The 22,908-nt window shown below is 37.2% G+C and overlaps 2 protein-coding genes and 1 pseudogene across 2 annotated transcripts; 2 read left to right on the forward strand and 1 right to left on the reverse strand.

Moving 5' to 3' along the window:
- Positions 1–7,273: 7,273 nt before the first annotated feature.
- Positions 7,274–13,980, forward strand: LOC121807419 (annotated as a pseudogene).
- Positions 13,981–14,880: 900 nt separating this feature from the next.
- On the reverse strand, positions 14,881–15,798 carry LOC121808824 (endochitinase EP3-like). Its single transcript, XM_042209398.1, has 2 exons — positions 15,387–15,798; positions 14,881–15,299 (listed from the first exon to the last, which is right to left on the reverse strand). Exons 1-2 carry the CDS (start codon positions 15,796–15,798, stop codon positions 14,881–14,883), a joined length of 831 nt encoding a protein of 276 aa, XP_042065332.1.
- A 3,724-nt stretch (positions 15,799–19,522) lies between these two features.
- On the forward strand, positions 19,523–22,181 carry LOC121806286 (uncharacterized protein At2g34160-like). The gene is made up of 5 exons (XM_042206276.1): positions 19,523–19,774; positions 19,902–19,950; positions 20,898–20,960; positions 21,067–21,131; positions 21,884–22,181. The coding sequence occupies exons 1-5, from the start codon at positions 19,655–19,657 to the stop codon at positions 21,974–21,976; spliced, it is 390 nt and encodes a 129-aa protein (XP_042062210.1). The 5' UTR covers positions 19,523–19,654; the 3' UTR covers positions 21,977–22,181.
- Positions 22,182–22,908: the final 727 nt, after the last annotated feature.

The following is a 22,908-nucleotide window of genomic DNA, read 5'->3' on the forward strand; positions in this document are numbered from 1 at the left end:
CACATTAAATTTGATATATGTTTTTGTCAATATTAAAAAAAATTACAATAACAAATATTTTGACCAAATTAATTGCATTTGACGAATTGTAGCAGCCATCTTCAACCACATTGCTTTTAGTTAGTGCAAATTTTAGAAAAGGGTAGAGCTGTTCGGTCCCGAGAATAAAACTCCACATCCCAGCACAAAACCTCTGAAAGAAACAGAAAATATTAGAGCAAAAGTATGAGGCAACAATTGGTCGGAAAAAGATTACTCTGCAAAGGATTTGCCCTATTTATAGGTGCCTTACAATCTCAAGCACACTACCATAGATAAAAAATTACTGTGCAAAGGATTTGCCCTATTCTACGAATAAACACTGCTGATTAGGTGCAGCTGCTTTAGCATATAGCATCTCCATGTGAGATGGGGGAACCGTTTCATCTTGTAGTCCAGAAAGGAGAAGGATTGGTTGTTTGACCTGTGCAGTTTAAGAACATAAGATGTTAGGGTTAACTTTATCATAGTAACACACAACTTCTCTTGCACAAATGACAAAATTAAATAATGGCAGATAATTACTGGAAAGGAATGATTGACAAGATGTAGCCTGGATAAATACAAATCTGATAGAGTGAAGGGATTGAGATAAGCACGGTTAATTCACATTTTAAATCGCCAGCCGCTGGTGTACGAAATGAATTATAGAATTGATTAGTCATAGAGCGAGGCAAGCAAGGAGTGCAACTGTTCAAAACTACATCATATTGCTAAAAGGCTAGCACCCCCTCACTATAGAATTAAATGGATATCAAAGTTTGAGGAGAGGAGATGGTGACACATTAAAACCAACATTGCTGCATAAAAAAGTTAAATGCCAAATGTCAGAGTTGGTGTTAGTTTGCATTTACATGCAATTTCCCAGTTCCCAACATTAGAAAATTTAGAACAAACTAAGAACTGATTGTGAAGAACGAACCTACGGTTGTGATGATCGAAATGCAAATTAATGAAATGACAACATGCAAGGAAGAACACAAGCGAATTACGTGGTTCGGCGTAAGCCTACATCCACGGGCAGAATCTGGTGTGTTTCTTTATTGATCACTCGAGAAATTACAAACATAAGAGCACTCAAAACTCTCAAGAATTTACAAGATGGAAAACCCTCAACTCGCCCGAAAACTTCTTGCTTCGAGAGCTAAAAACGCACAGCTGAAAGATAACACTTCCTCTCTTGAATTCTCTCTCTATCACTTTTGATTTCTGTTGTTGTTGGTTCTGGAATGAATCGCAACTCCCTTAAGAAGTATCGATCAAGAAAACCGCCGAACAGCTTCCTTTGCCGAACAGCTTCCTTTGCCGAACAGCTTCCTTTTGCCGAACAGCTTCCTTTTGCCGAACAGCTTCCTTTTGCCGAACAGCTTCCTTTGCCGAAAAACGGTTATAACCGTTTCCAACGGCTAGTTCCTGTTTTGGTTCCCAACGGCTATTTCCTGACTTGATTCTTCCACCAGCTCAATCCGATCTTGATGAGCTCAAACACTAACAAATCCTCCACCTTTGAGCAATCTAAGATCCATCACCACCAGTTCCACCTTCCTTCCCATACTTACAAATTTCGGACCACCCCAACCAAATCCAAGCAATGTCGGAACTTGGATCTTGGTAGGGCTTTAGTAAGTGCATCAGCCGCATTGTGCTCGGTGCTGACCTTCTCAATCTTCACCGCACCCTTCTCAACCTCATCTCGAATGAAATGCAGCCTCACGTCTATATGTTTGCTGCGTTCATGATATGTCTGATGTTTCGAGAGACAAATCGCGCTATTGCTGTCGCACTTGATCACAACATTCTCTTGCTTCACCCCAAAATCACCAACTATACCCCTAAGCCAGAAGCTTTCCTTTACTGCCTCAGCAAGAGCTATATACTCTGCCTCCGTCGTCGATAGAGCCACCACGGATTGGAGATTAGACTTCCAGCTCACCGCGGAGCCGAACAAGGTAAATATGTACCCAGATTGTGAGCGCCTATTATCAAGGTTAGCTGCATAATCTGAATCGCAAAACCCAATAATGCTATCCTTATCTCCTTCATTCTCTGATTTGAACATTATTCCCAGATCACTACTTCCTTTGAGATACTTGAGAATCCCTTTCAAAGCCAACCAGTGCTCTCTTCCCGGACAGGACATGTATCTGCTCACCACGCTTACCGCATGAGAAATATCAGGCCTTGTGCATATCATCATATACATCACACTCCCAACTATGTTGGAATAAGGTATCTGGCTCATCTCTCTTTCTTCTTGCTGATTTCTGGGACATTGTGATTTGGACAGCTTAGTCTGTTGTGATAGTGGAACTGAGGTTGCTCTACTCTTGTCAATCTGATATTTGTGCAGTACTTTCTGAATGTAGCCTTCTTGGGACAACCACAACACCCTCTTATCTGCATTTCTGAATATATCCATTCCCAAAATCTTGCTAGCACTCCCCAGATCCTTGATTTCAAATCCCTTTTTCAATAAGGCTTTCACCCTATCTAGCTCCTGTCTATCTGGTCCAGCAAGCAAGATGTCGTCTACATATAATAGCAAATACACAGCAGGTCCCTCAGACTTTGATTTGAAGTAGACACAACTATCATATCTGGAATTTATAAATCCCATACTCTGCATATGTTCATCAAACTTGATATGCCATTGTCTACTTGCTTGCTTCAAACCGTATAGACTTTTCTTTAGTAGACAAACCTTATCTTCACTCCCATGTATCACAAATCCCTCTGGCTGATTCATGTATATAGTTTCCTCAAGCTCTCCATGAAGAAAGGCTGTCTTCACATCAAGTTGGTCCAAAAACCAACTTCTTTGAGCAACTATAGCTAGCAAAATTCTGATTGAGGCATGCTTTACCACTGGAGAAAATACTTCATTATAGTCTATTCCCTCCTCTTGTGTGAACCCCCGAGCTACAAGCCTAGCCTTGAACCTAATCTTGTTCCCAACCTCCAACTTTTTCTTGTATATCCACTTACAACTCACTGGTTTTTGTGTGGAAGGTCTCTTCACAAGCACCCATGTCTTGTTCTTGATCAGGGACTGTATTTCATCTATCATAGCCTCCATCCACTGCTTGCTCTCCTTAGAACTCATAGCTTCCTTGAAGCTTGAAGGCTCTGCATACTCTATGTTTTCTGCAACACATAGTGCATATAGCAAGTATTCTTCTTCACTGTATCTTGTAGATGGTTTAGGGATTCTTCTGACCCTATCTCTGGCTAGAACATAGTCACCCAAATCCTGCTGCTCTTCTTCAGGGTTCAAGACATCAGCATCTGCTTCTTCTTGTTCACTATGATTTCCCATCTGCTGTTCAGGCTCAGCAATTCTATCTGCTCCAGAAACCTCCACCTGAACTGATTCCTCAGCCTCCTCAGGTTCTGGAACACCCATCTCCACCATCCTCTCAGGCTCTGGTTCTTTCTCAGAATGAGATGGCCTCTGGCTCTCTTGAGCCTTTTCCAGAAATGGCATCCTACTTTCTTCAAATTGCACATCTCTAGAGATAATAACTTTCTGATTTCCTGGCTCTATGCACCACAGTCTGTAGCCCTTCACTCCCTTTTGGTATCCAATCATCACACATCTCAAGGCCCTTGGCTCCAACTTACTTTGCCTGATGTGTGCATAAGCCATACAACCAAAAATCTTCATATTCGAATAATTCATGGCCTTTCCATACCATCTCTGATCAGGAGTGTCAAAAGCTATAGCTGAAGAAGGACTTCTATTGATGAGAACTGCTGCCATACTCACAGCCTCACCCCAGAATCTCTTAGCCATTCCAGAGCCAAAGAGCATACATCTAACTCGCTCTAGGATGGTTCTATTCATGCGCTCAGCAACTCCATTCTGTTGGGGATTAGATGGAGATGTCCTATGCCTCTTCATACCTTTCTGCTTGCAGAAAGAATCAAACTCCCCACTCAGAAATTCCAGCCCATTATCAGTTCTTAAACACTTCAAAGAACACCCTTTCTCCACCTCCACTTCCCTACACCACTCCTTGAATTTCATGAATGTCTCTGACTTTTCCTTCAAGATAAACACCCATAATTTTCTAGAAAAATCATCAATAATGGATAGAAAGTATCTACCTCCACCCAATGAAGCTGGTGTAGCTGGGCCCCACAAGTCACTGTGGGCATAGTCTAGTGGTGACTTTGAGCTGTGAATTCCTCTTCCATAGGGCAGTTTCTTACTCTTTCCGAGCACACATTGCTCACACAAACCCAACTGCTCATTGGGATTTTCCAGCTTAATCAGCTCCTTCTTGGCCAATTCTTTAATTCCAGTTTCTCCCAAGTGTCCGAGTCTGAGATGCCACATTCTTAAGTCTAATACCTGCACCAGATTCACAGATCCAGTAACCACACTTGCCTTTAGATAGTATAGGCTTCTCTTTCTCTCAGCCATCATAACAACATCACCATTCTTGACGATGTTCATAATCCCATCAGATAATATGCAATTATATCCTGCTGCATCCAACACTCCAATAGAGATCAAATTCCTCTTAATCTCTGGAATAAACCTCACACCAGTGAGTAACCTGATGGAGCCATCATGAAGTCTAAGCCTGATGGACCCAACTCCTCTGATTCTGCATATCTGGTCATTTCCTAACAAAACTGATCCAGCTGCATTCTTGATTTCCTCAAAATGACTTCTAGTTGGACACATGTGGAAGCTACATCCAGAATCCATGATCCATGGAAGTTCTTCCATGTCCTCAGTCACACACAGAGCCTCCGGGACCACCAACTCTTCTGCAATATCAGCATTGTTCTTGCCATTCTCTTCCTCGGCCTGCTTCTTCTTCCAAACCCAACAATTCTTCTTTATGTGGCCTGGTTTCTTGCAGTGATGGCATGATCTGGTCTCTTTCCAGTCAGCTGTCTTGTTTTTCCATGGCTTCTTCTGTGACTTTCTTTTCACATTCTTCTTGTGATCAGCAACACTCAGACTCTCAGACACCATTTCAGTGGACTTTGGATTAGATTTCTGGATTTCCTTGAGCTTTAGAGCAGAGTACACCTCTTCATATCCAATCTTGGACTCTCTACCAAGAAGTATAGCATCCTTGAAATGCTCATAACTTGGTGGCAAGGAATTCAACAACATCAGAGCCTTGTCCTCATCTTTAATCTCTTCATCAATGTTCTCAAGATCATCGATGCATTTCCCAAATTCTTCGAGCTGTTCCAACACACCTTTTCCATCAGCAATCTTGAAAGTGAGAAGTTTCTGCTTCAGGTGCAGCCGATTTGCCAAGGATTTGGCCATGTATAATGACTCCAACTTGGACCAAACTCCAGCCGCTGTCTCCTCCTTTGAAACTTCTCTGAGGACTCTGTCATTGAGGTTGAGTATCAAGGTACTATATGCCTTGTACTCTCTGTCTTGAGCCTTTGCCTTCTCCTTTTCATCAGGCTCGGGCTTCTCCTCCTCATTACTGCCTCCACCATTTAGGGTTTCCCATAAACCCTGTTGCATCAAGATTGCTTTCATCTTCAGCCTCCATAGGCCAAAATCATTTCGGCCTGTGAACTTTTCAACATCAAACCTTGCTGCAGCCATTATTCAAACAGGTTGAGCGCCTTCTTGAGGAAAAAAAAAAAACAAAGAAAGAACTCCCAAAACTTTATGCCTTCTCGATCAATTCAGTGGACGAATTTCCCACAGACGGCGCCACGTTGTGAAGAACGAACCTACGGTTGTGATGATCGAAATGCAAATTAATGAAATGACAACATGCAAGGAAGAACACAAGCGAATTACGTGGTTCGGCGTAAGCCTACATCCACGGGCAGAATCTGGTGTGTTTCTTTATTGATCACTCGAGAAATTACAAACATAAGAGCACTCAAAACTCTCAAGAATTTACAAGATGGAAAACCCTCAACTCGCCCGAAAACTTCTTGCTTCGAGAGCTAAAAACGCACAGCTGAAAGATAACACTTCCTCTCTTGAATTCTCTCTCTATCACTTTTGATTTCTGTTGTTGTTGGTTCTGGAATGAATCGCAACTCCCTTAAGAAGTATCGATCAAGAAAACCGCCGAACAGCTTCCTTTGCCGAACAGCTTCCTTTGCCGAACAGCTTCCTTTTGCCGAACAGCTTCCTTTTGCCGAACAGCTTCCTTTGCCGAAAAACGGTTATAACCGTTTCCAACGGCTAGTTCCTGTTTTGGTTCCCAACGGCTATTTCCTGACTTGATTCTTCCACCAGCTCAATCCGATCTTGATGAGCTCAAACACTAACACTGATAAGTACAAAGTACGAGGAAAATGGAGCATGCTGCCAGTACATATTACTACAGTATCCCCACTCCCACATTAGTTGATGTGTGTTTTAATCCGCATTATCACAAGTTCACAACTGCATTCCATAGTTATGCCACTATCTACTCCATTAGCATGATATCAAAACATGTACTGTATATCATTTATAAGTACAATGATGGAGATAAAAGAAACGGTTGCTTAGATACATCAGTTGATATGTAGGGGCAGTTTAGATGCATAGAGCAGAAGTTTATGCACAATATGGCACGAGTATTCAAACTAAAGGAAGGTTTTCCCCTGCTATACAAAATCACTCAGGAGGGAGAGAATCCAGAAGATGAGAAAGAACAGTGGCTCTCAGCCAGTAGGGGCGATATTACCTTGTCTGGGTTGTTTCTAACTAGCACAGTTCCAACAAGAGACCTTCCAAAGACCACAATTCTGGAAGTGTCTATGTCTACTCTCTGAACCAGATGGTCCAAAGCAGCCTCTTTAGTGGGAAAATGCTATGAATTATTATGAGTTGCATCCAACCCATATCAACCTCCAGGAAAAATAGAAGTACAAAAATTAAAATTAAATATATAAAACACTGCAAAAAGTGGTTGGGTGTATTAATTGGAGAGAGAAATTTTTCAAAAAAGGAAATGTGTTATCTTAGTTGGGAAAAACTAAAAAGGAAAACGTGTCTATCTTAAGTGGGGCGGAGAGAGTATTTCTCATCAAGCCATACATTCGCTCATAATAAGTGAATTATATAGCCTAGAGTCCAATATCCAAACTCGAAGCCACTAATTCTCATCAAAATCAGCAGGCAGCATCTAAATCCAGAAGATCACCCCATAACACTAGCCAAAGTAAAATACGGAAACTTCTTCTACTCAACTCATTGCCACAAACCCTAAATATCTAGTGTCGAATCATCACAAAATTTAGATTCATCATAATTGAAGTTAAATCGCAACTCCAAAGAACCGAACTTTGGGGTAGAACTTGATGAACCAAGCGTGGAGACGGACGCCGTCAGATGACGTGAGCCAGACATCCTCGTAGAGGAGTCGGAGGCGGGCAGGGGTGATGGGGTAGGATGAGGCCGGGCAGCACGGGCACGTAGACGAGCTTTTCTTGGAAAGCCACGAGCAATGCCATGGCGGCTACCACGATTCCGCCAACTCCATAGAGCAACGCGCTCACGACCAACACCATGGATTGACGCACGCCCTTCTCCCTTGATTTCTCTCTAGTTTATAAGATGGAGTGCTTTCGAGGGTGAATTTGAGTGCGTAGCATGGATCGTCGATAGATGCGAAAGGCGGAAAAGAGAATTGAATTTCGTTTGTTGAGTGATGTGTGTCGTGATCCAAACGACGTCGTTTACGGCAAATGGACTTTTCTTTTTTCTTTTAGAGAGTGACGTGCGTCAGTACTAAATTTTACACTTACCTCAAGATGCTCTCCTCTTCCTCAGCTCAAATTCGAACTCTCCATTCATCAATTTCCCATTCACTCTCTCCCAAAATCCGATCCTACCTATCTAAGGATTCGACATTGCGCGCCAGAATAGGTAGCTATGGTTTTCCCCCGACGTCCATCCGTTCAATTTCATCGGCTACAACCACCATAATGGCCTCCGCAGAGGAAGCTAGAGTGCCACCTGCAATTCCGCCACCAACTCCTCCCGTTACCAAGGCAACTTATATTGATTCAGCTTTATCATATTCTGCAAAAGTTTTGAACAAACATGGCGCGCTATCATTTTTCCTTTGTATTACGAATTTTCAAATTTGGGGCTCGTTGTAAATTTTGGAGTTGGGCATGGCATATTTTATTTTGTTAAGGCTATTTTGTTGATTCTATGTTTCTAGGTACAGGCTTCAAGTTTCTAGTGTGGTCGTCTGTTATGTTCTGTTTCTCTTTGTTGCATAGTAGTAGTACTAATATAATTTGTAAGATGATTTATGTCTTTGCACTTAGTGAGAATAGAAAATTTATTGACTTGGATGAATTTACAAATTTTCTGCTTCTTATTTCAGTTCAAGATTGCACTTTGCCAGCTAGCAGTTACTACTGACAAGGAAAAAAACATTGCTTATGCTCGTCATATAATCGAGGGTGCTGCAGCAAAGGGTGCTAAGCTGATTCTTCTCTTCCTGTAAGTCATAGTAGCTTAAAATGATTCTTTGTTGTTCTCACATAATTAGTTTCCTACAATCTTATTTTGTTAGTAATTCATTTCTAGTGGTTGTTGAATAATGAATCTTGAGTCCACCATATCTTGACCCCTTAAACTGAGCTTTGTTACCATTAACATTCTGTCGGAGTACTTTCAAATCTGTATTAGTTCGGTAATCTTGTACTGTAGTTAATACTAGGTTTCTAGCAATTCTGGATTTGAAATGCTAAATATATTTTTACATTGTTTGTGCTTGGTGTCAGGAAATTTGGAACAGTCCGTATTCAAATGATAGTTTTCCAGTATATGCAGAGGATATTGATGCTGGTGGTGATGCATCGCCTTCAACAGCAATGCTATCTGAGCTTTCTCGTAGTCTAAAGATAACGATAGTTGGTGGCTCAATCCCCGAACGAAGTGGTGGAAGATTGTATAATACTTGCTGTGTCTTTGATACAGATGGAACGCTTAAAGCTAAGCACAGGATGGTACACGTTCTTTCTTGAAATAAATTAAAGAAGCACATAATCTTTCAGTTCAAAAGCCTTAATTAATTTACTGAAATTATTGGGATACAACTAACTACTCATTCACCTTGTTGGAAATTCTAGTGTGGTGAATGGTAATTAAAGGTCCTCGTTGTCTACAGATTCATTTGTTTGACATTGACATTCCTGGTAAAATGACCTTCAAAGAATCAAAGACCCTTACAGCAGGGGAGACTCCCACTATCGTCGACACAGGTTATGTGTAGCTTTCGATCTACTATAGTTAAATAACTTTATGATACCATAATGAAATTCAGTATAACAAATTTTAATTGTTTGTCAAGTATTTGTTGTGGAAGGTTAAGATCAACGTGCTTTTAGGTTTTCTAATGTATCCTTTCAAAATTTTCTAGCATTTTTTTGAAGTTGAGGACCCTTAAATTTATGAATTGAAGTTCCTTTTTTTAATATCACCAAAGTTCTTTTGTCTTATACTGAATGACTTTTTCTCTTCCGCCTTGTCAATCGATTTCACTTTCTAATTCCATAGCAGTCTCATCGTGTGCTTTAAGTTTTGCACATCTAATGAATATTCAGATTTCCTTTTCCTTATTATGTGTGCATAGCCACCTCTTTGATGAAAAGCTGAAATAAGCTATTGTAAGCTCAGTTTGTTACTTTGCCTTGATTGGCTGACTAAAACAGTCAAATATGATTTTACTTTAGTGAGGTTTATATACATTACCTTCTGTACTACAGAACACACACTTTAGCTTCTTGAGTGTATAACCTGAGTCTCTTTTATGTAGATGTTGGAAGTATTGGTATAGGCATATGCTATGACATTCGGTTCCAAGAGCTAGCAGCAATATATGCTGCCAGAGGTACAGTGTGTTGTAGCTATGAGGTTACCTATTTCAAGTTTCCAAATGATTCTTCCAAAGCTCTATTAGACAAGTATAAGGTCAATCTGGTTCTTATTTTGATTAACCGATATCAGTTCTTTTGTTGTTCTACTCAGAAGGTTCAGAATAATTGAAAATAGCATTCTTATTCACATGGCTTGTAGCACCTAATTACCTGCCTCTTCTAATTTGATAGGCGCCCACTTGATTTGCTATCCAGGGGCCTTTAACATGACTACTGGTCCCCTTCACTGGGAGTTATTGCAGCGGGCAAGGTAAGCTAATGGCCAAGCTTCTTATTACAAAGATCTGTAGCTTACGTTTTGGTATTATTATGAGGGATTGCCTAGGTTGATTGAACTAGCTAATTTTCCGTAGTTCACATCAGATGCTAGACTACTATTATCAGTTGCTGATTTCTGAATTGCCTGTCTCTTTCTGTGTATAAGATTGATGGCAAACATATGATTATAGTATCTTTACATGGTCCTTCCTTTAAGCCAAAATATAAATAGTCGCTGTACTATTCCTACTGCTAGAAGCTTGGAATGGTCATCTATTGCTGGCTTGATTTGAGGAACGAGTCTTTAACAGTGTGTTATTTATGTTTGTTTGATTTGATAACATCAATGACATTTCACATGATTATAACTTATTAGTGGGTGTCTTTAACACATCATAAGCATTCTGTATATGTGCCAAAATGTTGATTATATGTAATGCTTGCAGTGAGGAAGTTAGCCTATGGGTTTTTGAAGATCACATAGTGATATGGATTGTGGATGTGGACTAGTCTCAGTTACTCTATAGAAGCATCCTTGGATGAATTAACTTTAAATAAATATTTTGCATGGTCAATAATTTTTTGTCTTGGGAACTCATGTGTTCAAATTTACTTCCTAGTAGAGTGGATAGGTTGACGGATATATTACTTTCCTCAAGTTATGCGTTGTTTGAATTATATTACTGACACATTTCTTCTTAATATTCAGGGCAGCGGATTGTCAGGTATATTGTTATTTCTAGCTTTTGATTGTATTATGAGTTATGTGCTTCTGACTGCTGAAAGCCTGAAATTAGTCAGATACAATCCCATCTTGTGTTTACATGATACAGCTAGCCATAATGTTCACATCCATTTTAATGTTCTACAACTCTCAAAGTTCAATTCTTTCTGCGTCTCTGACTAAAAGATATGGAATTATTTGCTTGGAGATTATAATCATCTATAAAGGGCTACAGCTGAAAATTGATTTTCAGAACAATATAAGAAGGCCTATAGGATTTTGCCATTAATCCTTTATTCTATCATTAGAATGAATACTTGAAGTGGTTAAATGAGTCATTTATTAGCATTTAAACATAAAATGTGATTGTAATTTTTTGTTATACAAACTATTAGGTTGAGGAAGTCTGTTTCTGTTCCTCTATCATCTATGAGTATGACTCCTTATGTCCGATTTGAAAATAAAATTGATTTAAGTACTGTCTAACATTTGGTTACTTGATTCTGTTCTCAGTAACAATGTCATTACACATCCAATCAAAGAATTACTTATGACTATTTATCAATATTCAAAAATCCTTAAAATAGTGGATGTTATTTTGTTTTAAAATCAGTCTATCACTAACAAGTCATTTAATCCATAATGGAGCTGTCTAGTTATCTTAGCCCTAAATTTGAGGATATAATGACTTAAACAGTTTATAGTATAACTACAACTGTTACAGTTAAATGCATCATATCTGCACTGTAAAAGCCACCAAATCAACCAATTACCATGAACCTGACCTTTATCATGATTATTACTGATCAATGTATGTGTATGTTTAGTCATAAAATTGACCAATTCCTATGAACTTGACCATAACATGATTGTAACTGGTCAGTATTTACATGCTGAGCACAAAATTAATCAATTACCATGTACGGAGTACATGAATGCATGCGAACTAAATTGATGTTGTGATTATTTGGCAGTTATATGTAGCTACTTGTTCACCAGCTAGAGACCCTGGTTCTAGTTATGTGGCTTGGGGGCATTCTACTCTTGTCGGGCCAGTAAGTATACAATTAGGTTAGAGTGCATTTTACTTTCATTCCTATTCTAAATTTCGGTCAATTTTCCAAACTCATTTTAGCTTATTATAATATGATCAATTGGATGCATACTTACTCAGACACCCACAAGTGCTGAACCATCAGCAGCTTGTAGTAAACTGTAAATCAATACCCATTCACAATTGATTCAAAGCTTTCTTACCTTTTTATTTCCTGACCCAGGGAATAGCCTGCAATAAACAATTCATCGGTTGTTGAATCATGCCATTATTTTTTGAACCTACTCTTCTCAGTAAGCTCCTAACTTACTAGAAGTAGAATAATCTTATCTGAGTGATTGATTCTACTGGCATGAGTGCATGTAATATGAATACCCATATCAGAGGAAGGAAGTTGAGTTGGCTTAACTTTCTTACCCTGGTGTTATTATATAAATTCTCTCACTGGAGAAGAAAGTTCTTCTCTTCCAGTAGTGCTTTGAGTCTTAGCCCTGTTTTTTTTAGTGGAGCATTTATTGGTTGTTTTTAACCTTAAAGTTAAGCTAAGACTAAAACTGATGAATTAAAAGTGTTGACGGATCAACAACTCTAGTGCAAACACTAGCATGAGTTGACTGAGTTGTGTATGATACGGATAAGCTTGGGTAAAATTTATTTCATTAATTTATAATGAGAAAAAAACGAGTTTGGAAAATCGAACAAAATTTAGAATATGAATTAATTAAAGTAAAATTCGCACTCATATAAAGGAACTCTATCTTGCAGTTTGGTGAAGTACTTGCAACCACAGAACATGACGAGGCGATAGTCATATCCGAGATTGATTATTCCCTTATTGAGCAAAGAAGGTAATGTTGCTCTTTTACACTGCATAAGTATAGCTTTATATTGCGCATTCATTTCATTGTTTACCATTGCAATTGCGTTGGCACTACTTTTTAGCGAACCTGTCTATCTTGAATTTGAAGATTTCAGATCCGAAATGATAAATGAGTGTATGGCAAAACATTCTCTTCGGTGATCAGGAAAATTAATAAAGAACTCTTAATTCTTTCCCATTTATGTCTTCGCATGTATAAAATCCATATCTTGTTTCTTGGCCAAACAGATTTTACCTTTTACCCGTCCTTGATTCTTTCATAGACCACAATCGATGCACTTAAAGTCTTTTAACAATTATATCCAAGTTCAATATTAGCTCTCTGATTAGGCAATCTCTGTTTGTCTATTTCTTGTTGCATTTCAGAACATACCTTCCATTCCAGACACAACGGCGAGGAGACCTTTACCAGCTTGTTGATGTACAGAGACTTGGCTCAACAAAACTGGTTGAGGTGGAAGCAGGTAACTAACCATATCCACCATACTTCAATATCTGTCGACGAGGTTTGATTTTTCGATGCAAGCTAGCAACTCGTGCATAAACTGAAACCTGCAGCGCAATAAACGCTCAGTTGATGTAGCATAGCCATATTGGGTGTCTATCCTTGCTCAGAATGGTTAAATTTTTTCCTCCCATCAATCCATGTGGAAAACTGGGTATGCCTGAGCTGAACTAGAAGCTAACTCCATAGCCTTTTTAACTGTAGGTGGTGGGAATGTTAACATGGCACAAGACATGATTTTGTTCTCTATCATGATTGGCTGATGCCCAAACTACTCGATTTTATTCACTGCCTAACAAAATATTATTTGATGCGCAGGATACTGTTGGTCGGTTGGAATTCAATTCTGTCTCTACTTAACAACGGCAATAGCTTTTGGTTTTTCTTTCCTCAAGACTCAAGTTGCAATGCACATGGGTATATGTAAACCTAGTCTGCCCCTCTTTTTCTGTTGCTTGTAAGAATTAATAGAAACAGAGGCACATTTATTCAACTCATGACTTGTTTTTACGAAACAAATTTTAATGGGTCTAACTAACCATGGACTCGTCAACTTTGTCGTTATGGCAAATAATTTATGTATCTAACAAAAAATTTTATATTACAAAATATGGCTTACCCATTACAATTTACATGTATGTACAATATGTATAATAACATATCTTTTTATTTACCTGTTAAGTACTATCCTACAAGTGTTTATTCATATAGAAAAATTTATTAAACCTATGATATCCTTGTTTTGAATTAATCTATATAGTACTACTCACTTCGTCCATGATTATAAGTCTACATTTGAATATGATACGAGTTTTAAGAAATATAGTAGGAAGTGGATGAAAAATTATTAGTGGAAAGTGGATTTTACTTTTATATAACACTATTAGTTTTATAATAAAATGTGAGTATATTAAAGTTAATGGAATGCGAGGTTCATTACTAAAAGTACTTAGTAAAAAGCAAATGGAACATATATTGGTGGCCGAAAGAAAATGACAAAAATGAAATGTTTATTGGTGGATAGAGTGAGTATATTTTTTATAAACGTTTAGGGATAAAAGTTTCTACCATAAATTTTTAAGCCTGACTAGCTTGAACCGAGTGAGTCCGATTAACTGAAAATTATCTTATTACTTTATTGTCAAATATCATTAATTAGTTTTTAGTAATAATAAGTTTTATGCTTGAAAAGTAGAAAAAACTTTCTAACATAGAAATTGAATGACAATCATTACTGTGTTAAATCATCAGCTAGATGATGCAGGATGTAATTTCTTACCAGTAATATTTTTTTACTGTTAAGTTGGTATTAAAATGACAGTTACTTTCACATAGTCAATAATTTAATATGAGAAAACATTGATCTAGTTTTATTACAAAAAGCAACACATACATCTGCTCTTATAGTCTTCGTTATTCAGGAAAAACAACAGTAGCTAATACTATGAGCACTTGCTCACGGCCACAGGCACACACAACCACACTCTGACACTCAACATTTTGATAAGAATAAAACTATGTATCTAGCAAAGCTAGCACCTAAGATTAGTGCCAGGATCAACTCCTAGTTGCTTGCAATATTCTCTGTAATACTGAACCCGAGCACTGACCGTGCTCGGGTTCGCCCCATCACATTCTAGTGGCCCGTTTATAGCTCGAATGGTTGCACCAAAACCTTTCCCAGAAGTTATGACAGCATGGCACTGGTTCATCCAAAACCATAGACCTGTCTTGAAAGAAACAACGCGGTCTCGCGCCACAATCTCCGGGTGGTTTAGACCATCAAACCCTATGCTTTTTCCGGCTGCTCCGTAGTTGTAGTTCCACGACAGCTGCACCGGACCTCTTCCGTAGTAACCCTTCCCTGCTTTGCATGGATACTGCCTGTTTTCCTTGTCACAATAGTCTGCTGCTTTTGATGCTCCATTTAATTCCTCGATATAGCACATATCTGCATGCAATCAAATTTTATAAACACAATGTAATAGAAAAAAAAAACTTAATTGAATTTAATATACTACTATTAAGTGTGACTAACGTCCGGTCTCATGTGTGACATGAGCAAAGAAGGCTGCGATTTCCCGCTCGGGGGAGCCAGTGGTCCCGAAAAGGGGATACGAGCGGGCAGCCTCGAGAAATGCTGCGCGGGTATAGAATCCTCGGCCCGGGCAGCCTCCGCCAGCCTGATTAGCGATACTGCTGAAGAACGCGTCCGTGACAATGTCGGTGAGTTTGTTGCCGTTGCTACTCCTCTGCTGTGAGGAGGAGTAGCAAGGGCCGCTTTTGCAGCCTGTGCTGCAGTACTTGTCACCGGTGCCGCAGTAACCGTGTTGGCTGCAGCACAGGCTGGCTGCGCAGCCGCAGTTCTGGCAGGATACTTGTGCCTGAAGGGCCCCGGCTATGAGAACTGCGGCTAGCAGAAATGATATTAATGTATTGAAAATAGTCATTCTTAGATTAAAAGTTTGGATGAATGAAGAGTTGCTGAGTTGGTGTAGGAGAAAGAGAGGACTGAGATGTATTTGTAGTGAAATTATGATAGCCTTTGTTACTGTTACTTTCATTTTTTTTTAAAAAAATTTGGACCTTGTCAACAAAGTTAATTAGTGGACTCAGTCGACGTCTCCAAAATTTGTTCTTTTATTGCCAGTGGTATTATTTTCTTGCTTGTTTCAATCAATTTATGTGAAAACTATCTAGTAGTAGTGTAGTATAACGTTATAAAAATTGAATTTTCAAAATCTGCAGCAAGCAGACACTAATATGCACGAAAACATTTCCATGCCGAAAGAATCAAAGGAACAAACACACACATACATACACATATATAATTAATCAGTGCCAAATTTAAACCAAAAGATCTTACTCCCTCCATTCCTGAAAGTTTTTCTTATTTTTCCATTTTCGTCAGTCCCACAAAGTTTGACCAATTTCACTTTTTATCATTTTTAGTTGTGGATCTCATATTCCGCTAACTAATTTCTACTCACATTTTTTTATAAAACTAACTTATAAAAGTAGAACTCACATTCCACTAACTTTTTCAACCCAATTTTCATTACATTTCTTAGAACTCGTGCCGAATCAAAGTACGACAATATTTGGGGGACGGAGGGTATAATCCAATTGGTCAATAAATTACCACGTAATAGTAGATCATTTTCGGGGGAATAAATCGACAAGGGTTTTAGTAGGCAGTCAAATATTTTGTTAGTTATATTACTTACTGTACTATATTATTATGATAATTTGTGTATAATGATGTAAATTCAATGTTAGAATGTTGTAAATGCAAATGTATGCTGAAATCAACGATGTATCTAGAATTTGTGGGGTCTAATATACTCAAAAATTAATAATTATTTTAAATTAAATGACCTACCCAAATTTGAATGATTTTCTCAAAAAAAAACAATAATGTTAAAATATTTTCAAAAACTATTTTGAACACAAACTCAACTCATTGATGATAGTATTTCTTACCTAAGTTCATTATTCTCCATCGGGTTGATGATTTATATGTATTTATGTCTCCTAACTTGTTAGTATGCCTTGAATATGTTCAGATCATGTTTCCTAATTGAGATAAGATTATGTTTCCAAATTAGGATATGATCCCATGTGTGCATATTTATATGGGAGTAGAGCACATAATTATGTGATCTTAGATCCAATCTGAAATCTGTAGCCATAATCTGAAAACACTCTGAATAAAATTTGTTCTCCGTTCCTGCCCGTAGATGTAGTCAATTGGCGAACCACGTAAATCTGTGTCATCTTTACGTTCTTTTCGTTTGTCGATTACACAATTGCTCTATTCTGTCATAACATAACTCCTATGTTTATTTACGCTTGAGGCACTGCCATGGAGTCGGAAATGGAGCTACGGGGTGTCACGAACCAATTAAAGTATTTTCCGACAACATTCATGGACCGATCCCACAGCAGTGAAGATTGCTCCTAAAATGAAAATATGAATATTATTGTTTTTGTCAACTAGTGTATTAGTTTATTTGAGTACACTTAATAAAATAATCTTTCACAGTATATGGTTAAAGAACACTAGTCCAGTGGCTGCTATTATTTACTACTAATATGTAGTATGACTCAAATCTCGTGACTGAATTGGAGACTTGGTCTGCTAGCTGTGGAATCTCTACAAGATACAAACGGATGAGATTCTTCCATTTTTACATTTTTGTTTCTTATCTTCTTCTTTTGCAGTAATAAGTTATGATGTTGTTATTAAGTGTTTGTCCATAATTTCGTGTCTTATCTATCCCAGGAGAGAACAAGTACCAAACAAAGGCAATGTATAAAAATTTCATGATTATATATCAAACGATGTTGATCCATGAATATATAGGATTTGTGCCCTTTGTTTTTGTCGTTAGTTTTTAGTTTCCTCCCATGTGAAAATGCTAGCACCTGCTTTTTTTAAGTAGAGTAATTCACAGGACTTGAAGGGAAACAATAATTTATTGCAAGGTGTGTATTTTCTTTGATAGATTGCAAATCCATTTAAAGATAATAAAGATGTTAGAAGAGATGGAAAAACTTCATAGTCACCAAACTTTATACTGCGTTTCCTCATTCATACTCGATTATTATATCATGCATTATGATGTATGATTGATACCGCAGGTGCGTTGAAACTTTCACTATCATCCAACATGCTCGAAGCATAGGAATAGTCCTCCAACATAGTTATGTAGCGTCTATCGTCTTTGAGCATATAATACTCTCTTCCAACCAATGACGGAACCAGAAAATCAAATAAGCCGGTGCTGAAAATAAATTAAAATTACATTAAAATAATAATTATAATAACAACAACAATAATAATAATAATACTTATTATTATTATTAAATAATTAATAGTAGTACTCCATCCGTCCACAAAATATTGTCCAAGTTCGACTCAGCACGAGTTTTAAGAAATGTGTAGAAAAATGAGTTGAAAAAGTTAATGAGATGGGGGTCTCACATTTATATATTAGTTTTATAATAGAATGCGAGTGTAAAGAGTTGGAGAAAGTGGAACTATTTACCAAAAATAGAAAAAAAAACAATGTGGACAACTTTTCACGGACGAACCAAAATGGTAAAAATGGACAACATTTCACGGACGGAGGGAGTATTATTTTAAGATTATGAGGATAGTTAGATTTGAAAAAAGAAATGAGTATGTGTTAGCAATTAAGCAATTGTACTTCCCTTTCTATCACTTTACAATAAACAAAATAATTAATCGTCCAAAATAAATGGACAAAAGTAATATGCAATGTATATTTCAATTTTCAATACTAAGATGAGTAATATTTGATAATGCCTTCCTCATCACTCTTCTTTTTTATTGTTCAAAATATTATATGTTGCAAATTTGGTTGAGATATTTGCAATATGCTTTTTTATTATGAGTACGATATTAGTATATTTATAATATTTCATAACTTATTAGGTAAATTATTAAATTCAATACTTTAATCCGAGTAAAAGTCATGAAGTGGAGTACTCCCACTAATTAATTTAATATTATTGCTCCTTAAAAAGATAAAATAGCTAGCTTACAGTGTGTCAGACATTTCCAATTTCCAAATTTCAATTGTTTCTATCTCTATTTCACACGGTAACTCTTCCTTTCTACTCCCCCATCTCTCCAAAAATCATAGAACCAGAACAAAAGTACGGGTACTCTCTTGAATTTTCACCCCAAGCATGCAATAATTATACAGTGTCCGGCACCGGCAAGCCCCCGCTGGAGTGGGGGCTTGTCCCTTACTAGTCCCGTCCCTGCTTCCAACCAATCAGATATCTACTAGACTCCCTGAATATCGTCCACTTTGGATAGATGTAATCCACCAAGTGGTACCCCATATGGTATTGTCAGAAATTGATAGTAAATTCGATACTCGGTGTCCTTTCAGCGCATAATAGTGACAATGATACTATTTCTTGAAAGCTTTAATTAAATTAGAAATATGTTATGTCTTCAATAATACGAGAGAGTATCAATATAATTAATTGCCCCTTAATTAAATTCTAAACTAACACTAGCAAAAATGAAAGTAGAAAACATAAAAGAAACCCTAGAAGGGGCAAAATCGGAAAACACATGGCACAGCAAAGTGCCGCAGCCTACTCTCCAACACAAGAAAATAAACCTATCCCCATTTTGCCTCTCTATTTATATCCAACCGAATCCCCCATCTCTACTTTCGATCCGTCGCTTCTTAATCAAACATCTCAGTTTTTTGTAGCGCGATCAATTCAATCAATCCTTGTTCTTTCAAAATTCAGTAAAAGATGCAGGAAATCACAGAGGGAGTGAGCAACATTGCCATCGCTGGAGATACTCAGAAGAAGAACCGCATCCAGGTGTCCAACACCAAAAAGCCGCTCTTCTTCTACGTCAATCTCGCTAAGGTACGGATTGTTGGATTTCTCTCTATTTTCATAAATTATTGGTTTAATTTGTTTGTGCGTGTTACGATTAAGTGAGTCTAAATTTTATTTTCTGGATCTGAAATAGAGAGATTTGAATTTTGTGCAGAGGTACATGCAGCAGCACAATGAAGTGGAGCTTTCGGCTCTTGGAATGGGTACTTTTCGCCTCATTTTTTTGGTTGTATATGGTGTATGCATATAAGGTGTTTATTTTAACATTCTCATCGTTGTTGGAGGTTGATCCGAGAGATGATGTTGGAGGCACTAATATATTGTCAATATATTGGGTTAAATTTTTGTTTGGCTAGTTTGGATGTTGATCCTACATGTTTGTGAAATGCTGTTTACCTTCTGTGTTATGTAATGTCTGATTTATATTTGTTTCATCTTTGTTAACCATGGATGATGGATAGCTACTCAATAATAACCCTAACTGTCTGTTTCTAATGTAATTGTTGCATGAGGATTATTTACATTACATTTACATGTGATGCTAAGATGCAATAACTAATATCCTTACTCTTAGCATCAAATTTCAAATGTGTTCTAGAATTCACTTTACAAGTATCATGAGCATGAGCCTTGTATCAATATTCTATTAAGCAAGTTCCTGCTCCAAAAGTTGTAAGAATGTCTCTCTACTAGTTACGAGTATCATGAGCCACGAGCCAGCTTTACTGGTTTCATATTTGATTTTATTAATTAGAAATGAAGTTGTCTGTCTGATTTGACCTTTAATTTTGTTTTGTGTGTATGCTTGGCTCTTCTATTTGACCTTAGGTGTTGCATTAGATCTAGGTGTTTTGAGTTAGTTCCTGTACTTGTGATGAGATTGTCCCTCCATAGAACTGAACAATTGTAGCCTGTTATATTTAGGTTTCTATCTCCGGAATCATGATTATTGTTTGTCTTATTATTGAGATATGTACTGTGGCCCACCCATCATGCTCTTGATAGTGAATTCTCAAAGCATTTACGGAAGGTTTCCAAGTATTCACTTATATATCATACTACTACTATCTCTGAATTGCAGTAATTATAAAAAATGCGAGTTTCATTAGTTTTTCAATATTGATAATTGATCATTTCTATATATTTGCAGCCATATCAACTGTTGTCAGTGTTGCTGAAATCCTGAAGAACAATGGGTTTGCAGTTGAGAAGAGTAGGACTCAGTTTTAACTCTTTTTTTTTAATCATTATGTAGCTCATTTTTTGATATATAAGATCATATTCTAGGTTATTGACACAAACGATTTGACACACTGCAGAGATCATGACTTCTACTGTTGAAATCAGAGACGAGTCTAGAGGACGACCCATCTCGAAAGCAAAAGTAAGTTTGCACTATTTGTCTGTCAATTGTAGCACTGCAGCTAAAATGCAATTAAAGATATCTACTAAATGTTGGATGGTTCAAATTTAGTAAAAAGGTCACTCTCTTGGAATATATTTTGAAGAGATAGCTACCTCACCTTGGTTACTGATTCTGTTCTGTCTCGATCCGATAAGATTATGTTTCATATGGGCTAAAATTTGATGCACTCCTGATTATGTTACCTTTAAAAAACTAATCAACTACTTTTTCTAATCTTCAACCAAATCTACACTAGCCATGATTTTGTTCATCCCCAAATATAATGGAAGTCTATAGCACTCATTTTTATTGTGCAACACTTTTGCTTTGTTGTATTTCTTGAAGATTTGAATTGTAATTTCATTATCTGAAGAAACTCTTCAATTTGGGCAAATTATGATTATCTTACAAAACTTTATTTTAGAATGATATTAAGTTCCTAATGATACATTTAAAAATGCATGTGTCTGGAACAGATGCTGAAATATTTTGGTCAGTTTACACATCCTGAGTTGTGGCTGAGACTGATAACTTTGGATATCACATCTACTCACTATCCAATATTGATAACAAATTTCTAATTTGTGGTGTGCTCTTGTTGTTTCTGCTACCCTTTACCTTTAGTTGTCATGGTCATGGGTGGTTACACATGCTGCTACATTTATTTTACTAAAGTTTAATATAATGTTGCTTTACTAATTTATTTTCATTGTTTACATTTTGATAATTAGATTGAGATAGTGCTGGGAAAGACAGAGAAATTTGATGAATTAATGGCAGCTGCTGCAGAGGAGAGAGCGGGAAATGGTGAAGAGCAAAGTTAAATGTGTTTTGTTGATCATGTTTTCTTTATATATATATATAATTTGAGCTGATATTTGAATGCATTTTCTAAATAGAACTCTAGTTGTAGTCAGTCTAGGATTTTGAGTGCAGTCAGCCGGCAGCTGTGAACAGAATATCTCTCTTAGCATCTACACAACATTTTCCTTCAATTCAAAATTCAGTTTTCTTGTCACTATCTTTTAATATGGGGAGCAAACCTTGTGTTACCTTTTTTGTACATTTCTTTTCACTATTTGCCCAAATATATCCTGTGGAGCAAACCCTCTAATCCTGTCCGAAGGTAGTTGAGTACTCCATCCATTCCATAATAGTTGAGGCATTTCATTCAATCATGAAAATTAAGAAAAAAGTGTGTAATGAATTAAATAAAAAGATGATAAAGTATGAGCAGGAAAACATTACCAACAAGCAAATCTCTGGACTGATTAGAGATTCATAAGCCACAACCAATGGGCCAAAACTACATTACAGCATATCAATAAGTTTGGATAAATGTTTATCTTTGTATAATCATGGCCTTAAAAATACAGTGTTTGATCATTAGTTGTAGTCGTTTGTGTTACTCCGCCTTCACTCCACTTAGTGAAAAGGAGAAATCTTGATGCACAATTCAACCTTAATCACTCAGAAAACTCAATCACAAAATTTTATAATTTTGTGTTTTGATGAGGAGTAATATAAGTAAGTCACTGCTCGGAGTCAGAAATGACAAACAATATATTTTCAAAATTGGGAATAAGAAAGTGCATATTAATGAAGAGAACCTAATCAGCCATTGCTATGTTCTGTCCTGCAAAGTGCATATTAGTAACTATTCCATGTTTCTTTGTTTTCCCTTGTATTTATATTTCCTTATGTATTAGTATGATTTACTTTGCCTATAAGGCTATAAATATATTGTATTGGACAT

Source organism: Salvia splendens, chromosome 6 (assembly GCF_004379255.2).
Source record: "Salvia splendens isolate huo1 chromosome 6, SspV2, whole genome shotgun sequence".
Taxonomy (NCBI): Eukaryota; Viridiplantae; Streptophyta; class Magnoliopsida; order Lamiales; family Lamiaceae; genus Salvia; species Salvia splendens.

Coding starts and splice junctions, on each gene's coding strand:
- LOC121808824 (XM_042209398.1), bottom strand. CDS start 15,798: ATGACTATTTTCAATACATTAATATCATTTCTGCTAGCCGCAGTTCTC. Junction 15,300..15,386: donor TGTCACACATGAGACCGGAC/GTTAGTCACACT, acceptor GATTGCATGCAG/ATATGTGCTATATCGAGGAA.
- LOC121806286 (XM_042206276.1), top strand. CDS start 19,655: ATGCAGGAAATCACAGAGGGAGTGAGCAACATTGCCATCGCTGGAGAT. Junction 19,775..19,901: donor TCTACGTCAATCTCGCTAAG/GTACGGATTGTT, acceptor AATTTTGTGCAG/AGGTACATGCAGCAGCACAA. Junction 21,132..21,883: donor GACCCATCTCGAAAGCAAAA/GTAAGTTTGCAC, acceptor TTTGATAATTAG/ATTGAGATAGTGCTGGGAAA.